The sequence below is a fragment of the Gymnoscopelus microlampas genome (assembly GCF_963454915.1).
Source record: "Gymnoscopelus microlampas genome assembly, chromosome: 24".
In the NCBI taxonomy this organism is placed as follows: Eukaryota; Metazoa; Chordata; class Actinopteri; order Myctophiformes; family Myctophidae; genus Gymnoscopelus; species Gymnoscopelus microlampas.
The window spans coordinates 8,919,150-8,930,805 of record NC_139961.1 but is presented as its reverse complement, the minus strand read 5'-3'; the positions used below and the strand labels follow the sequence as shown (position 1 = coordinate 8,930,805).

At 42.2% G+C, this 11,656-nt stretch overlaps 1 protein-coding gene across 1 annotated transcript in view; it reads right to left on the bottom strand.

Annotated features, from left to right (window-relative positions):
* The window catches only part of LOC311040529 (protein NLRC3-like), a gene marked incomplete at its 5' end in the record, with an annotated part of 18,465 nt that extends 7,417 nt beyond the window's left edge, over window positions 1-11,048 (bottom strand). Inside the window, 7 exons of the mRNA XM_084050860.1 lie at window positions 13-142; window positions 658-828; window positions 921-2,688; window positions 7,506-7,541; window positions 9,992-10,240; window positions 10,436-10,481; window positions 10,992-11,048. Coding sequence (XP_083906986.1) covers window positions 13-142; window positions 658-828; window positions 921-2,688; window positions 7,506-7,541; window positions 9,992-10,240; window positions 10,436-10,481; window positions 10,992-11,048 — 2,457 coding nt within the window. The remainder of the gene's footprint in view (window positions 1-12; window positions 143-657; window positions 829-920; window positions 2,689-7,505; window positions 7,542-9,991; window positions 10,241-10,435; window positions 10,482-10,991) is intronic.
* Between the last annotated feature and the right edge of the window lie 608 nt (window positions 11,049-11,656).

Sequence of the window (11,656 nt, the reverse complement as noted above, 5' to 3'; positions counted from 1 at the left end):
CAGTTGTCCAGCAGAGCGCAGCGTGTCTTCTGATTTCCCTGGGTGATTGTAGCTTATATCCAACACTTTTAGATGGGGGTTGGATCTCAGAGCTGTGACAAGATAAGAACAGCCTTTCTCTGAGACCATACAGCTTGACAACCTACACAGAGAGAGAGAGAGAGAGAGAGAGAGAGAGAGAGAGAGAGAGAGAGAGAGAGAGAGAGAGAGAGAGAGAGAGAGAGAGAGAGAGAGAGAGAGAGAGAGAGAGAGAGAGAGAGAGAGAGAGAGAGAGAAAGAGAGAGAGGGGCCCATTCGTTTTCAAGTTGCTTGATTTAATATATATATATATATATATTAATCAGACACGCCCCCTTTCTATACAAATCGAACATGTCCCTACATTGCTTATTTCTAGCCTAAATGTTTTCAAATACATATTTTAGACTATTTAAGTGTAAAACTAGTAATAAGCTGTACATAACGTCATCTTGAATGAGATTCAAAAAAACGCCCTGTAATTAAAATCAGGTGTGTTTGGAGGAACATGCAGCTATGGGAATCATACAGGTGAAAGAAAGCAAGATTTATTGCGCGTTTGACAGGAAGTCATTAAAATTGGCCTGTTATGGAATTATGGATATATATCATTTATATAAAAGGTTAAGGAATACTGACCTGAGGGTCTCCAGTCTACAGTTTGGACTCGCCAGTCCAACACAAATCTTCATTATGCCTAAATCCTGCAGCTCATTATTAGACAAGTCCAATTCTATAAGCCTAGAGTTGGAGGTGAGAACTGATGATAACTCCTCACAGCATCTCTCGGAGAGGTTGCAGCCACTCAGCCTAAAGAAAAAATAGCGCTAAAATTAGATGTTTCTATTTTCTTTCCTATAAGAGAAAAATAACATGATATATACATTTGTTGGTTCACCTACAGAACTCTTTTGGAAGCTTTGACCACTGGCAGCAGTCTTAGAAGAGCCTCTTCTGAAGCAGAGTATTTCTTCAGGTCAAACACGTCCAGCTCCTTTCCTGATGACAGCAACATGAATACCAAAGCTGACCACTGAGCAGGAGAGAGTCTGTCTGTGGAGATACTTCCCGAGGTCATGTACTGTTGGATCTCCTCCTGTAGAGAATGATCATTCAGCTCATTCAGACAGTGGAGTAGACCGATTGCTTTCTCTTGAGAGAGATTCTCCCTGATCTTCTTCTTGATGTACTTGACTGTTTCATGGTTGGTCTGTGAACTATTATCTTGCTGTTTGAACAGAACTTTTAAGAGAGTTTGATTGGTTTCCACTGAGAGGCCCAGCAGGAAACGTAGGAACAAGTCCAGGTGTCCATTTGGACTCTTTAAGGCCTCATCTACAGCACTCTGGTAAAGGTTCTTCTTAGATTTGAATAGCTTGGAGAACTTGGAGGTTTTTTGTGACATTAGGTTGAGACCATGATTCTTGAATGAGAGAAAGACATAAAGAGCAGCCAGAAACTCCTGAACACTCAGATGAACAAAGCTGAACACTTTGACGTTGTGCAACCCACACTCCTTTTTGAACATCTGTGTGAAGACTCCTGAGTACTCTGAGGCATCTCTGATATCAATGCCACACTCTTTCAGGTCAGATTCATAGAAGATGAGGTTGCCTTTCTTCAGCTGTTCAAAAGCCAGTTTTCCCAGAGCCAGAATAGCCTTAATATTCTCTGGATTCAAGTCCAAATTTCTCTGATCTCCGTCCATCCTGGCATTCTGATGATTGAACTGAACCACTATGAAGTGGATGTACATCGCAGTCAGGGTCTTCGGCAGTGCACCATGCTTCTCTATTCTCAAGATATTCTCTAGAACTGTCGCAGCGAGCCAACAGAAGACTGGAAGGTAACACATGATGTGTAGGCTTTGTGATTTTTTGATGTGTGAGGAGATTGTTGTGGCCTTGTTCTCATCATCAATAAATCTCTTTTTGAAGTACTCTTCCTTCTGGGGGTCAGTGAACCCTCTGAGCTCTGTCACCCTGTCAACATACTCTTTAGGGATCAGAGTGGCTGCTGCAGGTCGCGTGGTTATCCAGATGCGGGCAGAGGGAAGCAGGTTTCCCTTAAGTAGGTTGGTCAGTAGCACGTCCACTGAGGTTGGCTTCGTGACATCATTCCAGAAGGCATTGTTCTGGAAGTTTAGTGGAATCCTACACTCATCTAATCCATCAAAGATTAACACAGTTTGGGTATCTTTGTTCAAGATTCTTGCTGTGTTGATTTCACCGAAAAAGTAGTGAAGAAGTTCCATCAAACTGTACTTCTCATCCTTCACCAAATTCAACCTTCGGAAAGTGAAAGGAAACATGAAGTGGATCTCATTGCTGGCTTTGTCTTCTGCCCAGTCCAGAGTGTACTTCTGAGATGAGACTGTTTTACCAGTGCCAGCCACTCCCTTCGTCATCACTGTTCTGATTTTATCTTCTCCAGGTAAAGGCTTAAAGATGTCTTCAAGTTTGATTGGTGCTTCTGGTGTGAATGGTTTCCTGAACGCTGTTTCAATCTGACTGACCTCATGTTCATTACTGACCTCGCCACTCTCTTCCTTTGTGATATAGACCTCTGTGAAGATCTGATTAAGAGGTTTGTTTTGAGTTTGACCGATTTCATTCCACTCTTTCAAACACTTCAACTCCTGCTGAAGATTAGACTTGAGTTGTTGAGTTTCTAAATGACAAAAAAAAGAAAGAAAGAAAAAGAACGAAAACAGACAGCATCAGTAAGTGCATCTTATGGTAAATGTGGTCCTCAAAAGAGAGGACTTGATCATTCTGAAGTTAAAAGGGTGATTGTTTGTCTGCTGTTGTTGCCATTTAACAGTGGTAGGATTATGTAGCAATCTTCCATTTGAGATCAGATGAATTATTCACATATTTAAACAACAGCTCTAAAACCGACAGTCCCAATCCTTGATTCTCATTGGCTGATTCCTGTGATAAAATACTTTTTCTGAATGTGCACCGTGCATGGTGTGTCTCTCTAAACCTGGTGTGTCTCTCTAAACATTAGAGAGACACACCATGCACGGTGCACATCCAGAATAAGTATTTTACAAAGCATACATGGGCAACTGGTGGCCCGGGGGCCACATGCGGCCCCCACCTTCACTTGTTAACTGCAGGTTAACATCGGAATACTGATATATTATTGATTTCAGCTGTTACAATTCCAACATGCAAACATGAGTCTATATTAGTAGCTTAATGGCTAGTATACACATTCTAATGTCTTTTTTGTATATAATGTCTAATGTATTTGTATTTAAGTTCATAAAGTTAACATAAGTATATCTAAATGCACTTGAATTTAATACAGAAATTACTTTTCAGGATTCCAATTCCAAAATGGCAAAAAATAGCAGATCTACAAGCTCAAAATGTGTCGCACTGTGATACGTTTTGAGCTTGCAGATCCGATATTTTTGTGTGACATAGAATGGCGAAAAAAAAGTTAAAAGAGGTGTCTGCCCGACAGTATATGCAATGTGGCCCTCTGGAGTGAGTGTTGAAATATAGTTTATATAAATATACCTTCTCCATCATCAAAGTTGCCCAACCCTGCTCTAAAGGCTCACACACCATTTACCCTGAAGTAAGATTTGTGCCAATGAAATGTTGTATTGAAAAAAAAACTACACTGACAAGAAATGGCTAATTATTTTTACATCAAATATTAGTTATTTGGTGCATAGCAGAACAAGGTAAGGAGAGCTTGTACCTCTAATCTACCACATGTAATGTGAGTGATGTGTTGAATTTGGATGGATTTTGGTAGTGGAAAGTGTGCGCCAAAATAGGTCAATGTTCTATCTAATGCACTCTTTAAATAGCAGGGAAAAGCTACACTGGTGTAATGCACCGGGCGTTAGATGAGGTCAGAGCTGATCTAAAGGTGCAACCACTTTCTGACTCTTCTCACTTAATCCCATGGTGCACATATGGGCACAAGTACATTTGGTACTGGGCGTGGAAATGACAACTGGGTCGGATGTAAACTAGCAGTGACTCTTTGTGTAATATAGGGCCACATAACACTACCTGTTGCCTGATAAGGCAGTACCTGTCACACTTGGAAATAAGCATACAGATTATGTATGTGTTTAGTTTCTACATTATCCAGTTTTGTGTTAAAACTTGTATAAAGTTAATATAACTTATTTAATCATATATTGTTTTTTGTTAAAACTTGTGTAAACTCAATATAACTTACTAGAGTTTCGGGGGGCTACGCCCCCCTCAACCCCAGCCGCGCACGGGGCCCAGCCGTGTGTATATTGGGGGACCCAAATCGCCGGAGTGAAACTGTGGAAAAAAATTTTTGAAAAAAGGAAAAAATTTGAAGAAATAATATTTGTTATGTTTCAGGGGGTCCACAGGGGGTCCGCGGACCCCCTGATGGTCCACTGACCCCCTGTGGAGTGTTGGGACGCGCGGGGACACCCCTGGAACATTGCGGACCATTTTGGTGTTTTTTTTTTTTTCATGAAGGTGGTTGCTTGTTTCTGGCGCAGGCTGTGCAAACCTGGCAACCCAGCGCATGCTGCCGCACGTTTAAGTGGCGTAGCGTCATGAGGGTCAGTGGGGCCGTGGCTCGGTCAGTGAAGACCCTGTAGTGCGGATGATATGTGGCATAGAGGGGCAGATTGTAAATCCACAGAGGAAACATCCGTGGGCTACCATTGGTTCAGCGATGTGTGCGGTCGCCCTGCGGCCCCTCCTCCTCCACCAATGTGCAGTATTGAGAGGCCTGACGTCACAACAATTGGAGCGATGGGCACTGCACTGTGGTTGGTTAGGGTACACCTAGGGCCCAGGTAGAACCCAGTTAAAGCCTGCATGGGCAAACCCAGTTAGGACCCGCCTTGGTCCCACATAAACATGGCTAGTTGGGGCCCACCTAAGGGCCAGGTAGAAGCTACTTATAGCCTGCATGGGCATCGCAGTTGGGACTGAAGTGGATGCCGCTGACATTGCTGACATGGGGTCCATATGGTTTAGCCCACCTTGAAACCATATGGGAACTACGCTGGCATGCTGGCTGTAATGCAAACGCTGCATCATACCTGCAGTGTGTAGTTTGATGTTGTGTGTGTAGCAGATATACCTGCAGTGTGTAGATCAATGTCCATAGGAAAGTCAATGCCCAGCAGTGTTTTTTTTCCCCAGCAGAGTTTCTAGTGTCTCTGTGTCTCTCTGGAAGAGGTTGCACATGAACTCTGCAGCCGCACTGAGGCGCTCCAACACAAACACTCTGACATTAAGCTGCTTCACACAACAAACATCAGCACCACGCTGCTGTTTGTCCAAAAGACACAATATCTGCTCTCCCACCAACGTCATGTGTTCATTTATCGACAGCCGTACAGACTCCTTTTGACACATTTTACGTCGTTTATCCAGCTCTCACTGACTCTCCACATCGGGCTGTTATTTTGCTGCGATCAAGTCAACGATGTGAGAGATTAGCTATCACAGACGGACGGACAGGGGGTGAAACATAGTGTTGCGCCATGCCTTTCGGCCTGGCGGAGACAATAAAAAACCGAAAGTAAAGGAAATGGCCATTTCTGCAACAGAAGTAGTCAATAAACTATGCTATGAAAACATGGGCCACATTGGCAAAGAATGTAAGAAAGAGGCAATCATGTAGAAAATAGCCGATCTCCAAGCTTACAAAGCCTCTGAACGTGAGGCGTTTCGAGCTTGTAGATCGGCTATTTTCACAATATTGACTTGTGGAACGGAGTCAAACAGAATGGGGGGGTCCCAGATCAAGTACGTGTATTTGGGGGGGGGGGGGGGGGGGGGGGGGCGGCGTGAAAGGGTTGATAAACACTGCTCTAATCGGAGCGAAATTATCTGAAATTACTACATGACCATAATGCAGCCTAACATCTGTTGCACGGGGCGGTCCTGCCATTACGTTAGTTACTGTAGTTGCTGTGGAGCGACATAGTTCTCCAGAAGACACACACAAACATACACCATCTACAATGGACGAACTGAGCAGCAATATAGACATTCACCACACGAACGTGCATTGTTGACAAAGTGATTGCACAGCCGCTGCAGGCATGACAACCAGGTTAGCGTTAGCGACATGGCAGCTATCACAGCGCCCTGTCCGTCGTGCTGCAACTGCCTGTGATGGCTACAGCAGTAACAGCAAGCTGTCTGCGATGCCATTGTCTGGAGACTGCTCTTAGCGTGACACGACCAATGAGAGTGAGCGCTGTAGTTGTTGCTAAGATACGGTGGCGTCTCTGCCCCATAGCTTGTAGATCTCTCACACATGATTGGCGTAGGCTGCGTTGCCAGGTCTGACTTTGTGTCTAAGCAATGGTCGGCTGATTTTGGCGCGCCTTTGGGCTCGTTTGCATTGTGCGCACGGCAGCGCTTGTTTAGCGTACGTCAGCGCGACGTGGCAACGGACGTGGCAACGTGAAAGGTGATTGGCTGGTGAAAAGAAACACCCGACGTTACACCAGAAATGGTGCCTGGAGAAAATGGTGACCAAAAAAAAAGTTTGGAAAAAAAGGAAAAAACCCCCGCAGCGGCTGCGTGCTGTTGTGGTGATGAGGTCGTGCGCACGGTAAACGGTACGAAGCTGCCTCCCCTTCCGTTTTGTCCGACATTTGGTGAGTAGAATTAATTATGTTGCGCGGTGGAAAAGGTGTATTGAGCAGTGAGATGTCCCCTACGCGAGGCGTAAATTCAGCGCGGCCGGCGTGGCGAGTCAGTTGGCGACATGTGGTCTGGCGGTGCGTTGTTTAGTCGATAACAGAGCTGTGGGGTGTGGACACCGAGGGTGCGGAAGTTGGTCGCCATTTATATAGTTAGATAGCCCACAATTACATTGCGTGTATGTGATGAATTTAACTACATTGTTCAAAGGCTACAAATGGCCGATATACAACCTCACAATAAAATTAACGAATGAATGAATGAATAAATTGAATGAACAAACAAACGAATAAAGAAATAAAGAAATAAATACAATTGAGATTGAGGGACTTGGATTGTAATGGTAAAAATGTTCCTTTGGGGGTATAAGGTCTGTACTGCCAGACTTTGCTCAATAAATTCTATCACATCGGATCAAGTCTGCATCCATCGCTTCTTTTCATCAGAATGCTTTGAAACTTAAGAGGTTTTGTCTTAGGCCTTCTAAGACAAAGTGTTGGTGTAAGATCCAGACTATTTTCAGTTCACAGTCAGGAATGCTACCATTTAGACACTAGATGACCAGAGTCCCTCGGGGGGGTCTACACTTGTTCACACCCTCCCCCTTTCCTTCTAAATCATCTTTGCTGTAAATAGCCAATGAACAAGCTTACAAGGCACAACATATAAACAACTGAATGTTTGCCTATGATATGCCCAGAACAGGGTTCATGTGGGTAATCCTCAACATCATGTTAAAGCTGTGACTTTCATACTGCTCTCTAGAAAGTTGGCAGTTAAATCAAATGTTTCATAACTCACCACTGTTAGCCGAGTCTTCTGATGGAAGTACAGCTCCTGCATAAGAAGAGGAGTAATGAAGTGAGTTGACATAATATTAATTTAATGGGATTCTTGTCATTATCTAGGGAGGAAGACATTCATATCTTGCCAATAGAACTATCACATGTTCCTGGTAACCAATACACAATTGGGAAAATAAATATTGAATGTGTCAACCTTTTCCCCCAGTAAATCCATACATAATAATGATGTTGAATGGCACAGGGATTAAATTAATTTTTGATTTTTTTTTTAATGGCGCTTCTTGTATGAAAAATCTAATAATCGACACAGAATTTTGGCCTATTCCTCTACACAGATTGGGCCTCATTCACAAAGCTGTTCTTAATGTCCTACTATATTTGAGTGTATGTATAGTTTGGTGTATATTTTCTAATGTACAGTAAGTCTGATGTGTGATTCAGGAAAGGGAGTGTAGAACCTTGATTTGTGCGGATCACAGGTCTATCTCATGATGAATCCCAGGCAACAAGCACGTTCGGGAAATTAATTATTTCCGTCAGCCAGTTGCATGTCAGGCTTTATATTTGCCTTTATATTAATCTCACTCATAAGGACACATGCTGACATCAATGAACATGTTGATCAACACTTCAACAGTAACACAGCGACAGATGTGCTATGTCCCTTTTATCTTAGTATCTTTTGTATTTGAACGCTGCATTAGTTAATTAAATTGTGCACACACACTCCCAGGAGGCCAAGGAAGAATGAATGTTACATGTGCTCTTGAGTTAATACCAATGTCTGGTAGAAGTTTAATGTAAATAGCATCATTGGAAAAATATTTACTGGGGGAAAAGGTTGATGCTTTCAATACTTACTTAGTGCCACTACCTTGGTTTGTGGAGCTGAAAATAAGGCGAATATGGCTGGAAGTTAGCCTGGTAAACAGGGAGGTTTACCAGGCTAGCTGGAAGTGACATGTTACTTGAAAATGACGTGAGCTCTATTCATTTATTTGAGAACAGAAGCTCCAAATAAGGGCAACAATTTTGCAACCAGATCAGATTTTCATTAAGTTGAGGTCATAATACTGTAAACATGATGTGTTTTGTGGTTTTTCTGTGTTTTGATATTTTGAACATGATTTCCTTGACTATGACATCATAGAATGAATGTCAGTTCTTTCTGGACCACAATGGAAACAAGCCCCCAGGACTTTTTGTGTTATCCTTTTAGCCTTAACTGTACCCTGTGCTGTTTACCTTTATGACTAATACAATTTCAATAATAAATCAATCAATCAATCTGAACTACAATGTTGGACTACAGCCCCTGTTTCTGGTAGTTCCAGTCAGACCTTCCCCTGCAGTCAATCACCTTGATAAGACTGTCAAATACTCGCCAGACTGTACCAAGTTTTCAGGGAAGAGAGAGGGGTGTGACGGAAGTTTTTTGTTGTTGTTAGTTTGCCTTTTGTTTTGTTTTGAATAGATTTAGTTCCTCATGCATTTGTTTTAACCTGTATTAGGCTAGGTAGCCTAAATAATCATTTGTATCGTGTGTGCAATATCAATGATGTTAGATGGTGTTTACATATCGTCATAAGTTATTGTGGGAGTGTCACAGTGCCCTTCACTGTGGAGGTGCTATAGACAAGGTAACTGACACCTTAGAGCAGGTTTAACAAGGTGATTGACATCAGCTGGAGGGGCTAGTCTGACTGGAGCTACAGGAAACAGGGGCTGTAGTAGTCATTCTGTACGATGTCACAATCGAGGAAATCATGTTAAAAATACCTAAACACAGAAAAAACACAAAACACACTCCAACATCATGTTTATTATGTCCTTGACTTAAAAACGTTGGATTTGGTCGAACAATCGGTTGCCCTAAAGTTGCTCTTTAATAAGGAATTGATTTCTGTGAGCTTTTCTTTAGTTTTTCCTTTCTTGACAAGGCATTGTATTTCATTGTTTTCATATGAAAACGTACAGTATATATAACGTATAACTGATGTTGTTGATGCCAAGTGTGTCTAGTAATGTACCTGATAATAGCTGAAGATGGCCATTTAGGCCAAAACGTGTCCACTCTATGGGACTGCTGCTAAGAATAATATTGAGGTATTTGGGGCGGTGTAGCCGCCCCCTATAAGTGAGTTTTGGACACCGACCAAATATTTGTATACCCCCTAACCCTTCCATTGTTAATGCAAATCGATACTTTTTCAAAGTCAGCCAATCACATTACAGCTAGTGTCATCACCACTAACTGTAATGTGATTGGCTGACTTTGCAAATTCAGGACTGTGATTGGCTAGCGAAACACATGACACATGTGAAGCCCTATGAATAGCAGTATGGACTTTAAAAAAAGTCAGTTATCCTTTTTTTAAAGTGAGTCATGTTGTGATGACCACACACCGCCCACTTAACACTGGGTGTGATTTTTGTATAAAAAACTAAAAACAATAGTCATTTAGTTCCATCTGTTCTTACCAAGGGTCTCCAACAGGTGAGGCTCGTGTTGTTCAAGGGCACTGTAAAACGCTGTTCTAGTATTGGTTCCCCCTGGATCTAGCCTGGCTGTGTACAGTTCCCTCATTTGGTCCATGCTTGTCTTCTCAGCTTTAATCCTGGCATAGAGCTCAGCAGGGACAATGGCTCTGTCTACTAAACTGTCTACAATAGGCATGACCATGGAAACCTTTTGAATCAACACTTTCCTGTTCTGGATCACAAAATGTGCTGTTTGCAAGAGAAAAAGACAGTTGAGTTAAATACATCACAGGTAATTATGTCATATCAATGAAACATAAAGCTATCTGCATTGCTACATCCCCACATGCTTAGCAGTGTAACAACTGGTATATTTATATTGGTATATCTACAGTATATGTATATATGTTGGAATAAGATATTGATGTAGACGAAAAAGCTCACCTTTTTCTGCATCCTTTTGTTTTGAAGTCGAGCTGTCAACAGCATCCTGTTGAACACAGTCATGTTATTTCAATGGTATCATGCCTGAGGCACTATTAAACTACATTATGTCTTATATGGTATTGGCTGCATTAATGGTTTTACACCTAAAACTACCCACCTGGTATGTTTTGATGTTATATTTTATATAGAATAAATAAATATATATTTTTTAGAAATAGTTCATCTTTTACTCAAGGGGGACAACGCCCGTCGCAAGTTGATAATGTTATTTATCCATGTGTGGTCCAGCCCTTTGGAATGTATGGAATGTATGTGATAACTAAAAAACAACTTAATACTTCCTACGGTTAACATGAGCATGACAAAATATATAATTATAATGAAATACCTTTTTATTAACATATGCATTCGATGCATTCCAAAGGGCTGGACCACACATTACAAATTACAAATGACATGTTACTCTATGTGGAAAACACGGCCAGTAAACATACAGTCATGATGTGTGTGGTCATCTGAAAGCTGTCTGAGGACAAAGGTTGAAGCTGTTTACCTGCTCTGAGGAACCTTTAGTTGTTTTACAATCACCATCATCCACTCTGGACTCCATCTCTTTACACTGCTGTTGAAAGAGGTGTCGATTTAATTATTGAAGAAACTTTGTGTGTGTGTGTGTGTGTGTGTGTGTGTGTGTGTGTGTGTGTGTGTGTGTGTGTGTGTGTGTGTGTGTGTGTGTGTGTGTGTGTGTGTGTGCGTGCGTGCGTGCGTGCGTGCGTGCGTGCGCGTGCGTGCGTTCGTGTTCACACAGAATAAAATAAGGCATAAGTGTCCCACGGGGATTGTAGGACAGTGTGGGGAGGGAGTGGGCTGAAAACACGTTAGGTGTCGGCCTCACCATTTAGCAACTGTTGAAGGTTGCTGTTTTTCACTCTGTTTTTGTACAATTACACCGAGTGTCTCTTCAGCTGTGAACACCATCCACAGCTACCGTACAGCAGCCGACCAATCAGCACAAGCTAATCACACTCTCTATCCATAACAACATATAGAGGGTGGTATCTGATAAGCCTTTAGACTGATACCTAACAACTGATGAGGGCTGATAGGACAGCTAGCTGACCAATCAGTGCAAGATAAAATACCAAAGAGACAACATACTGGCCAAGGTGGTTACTATAAAACATAAAACTGCAAATCCCCATGTTCAGCAGTCTGTTG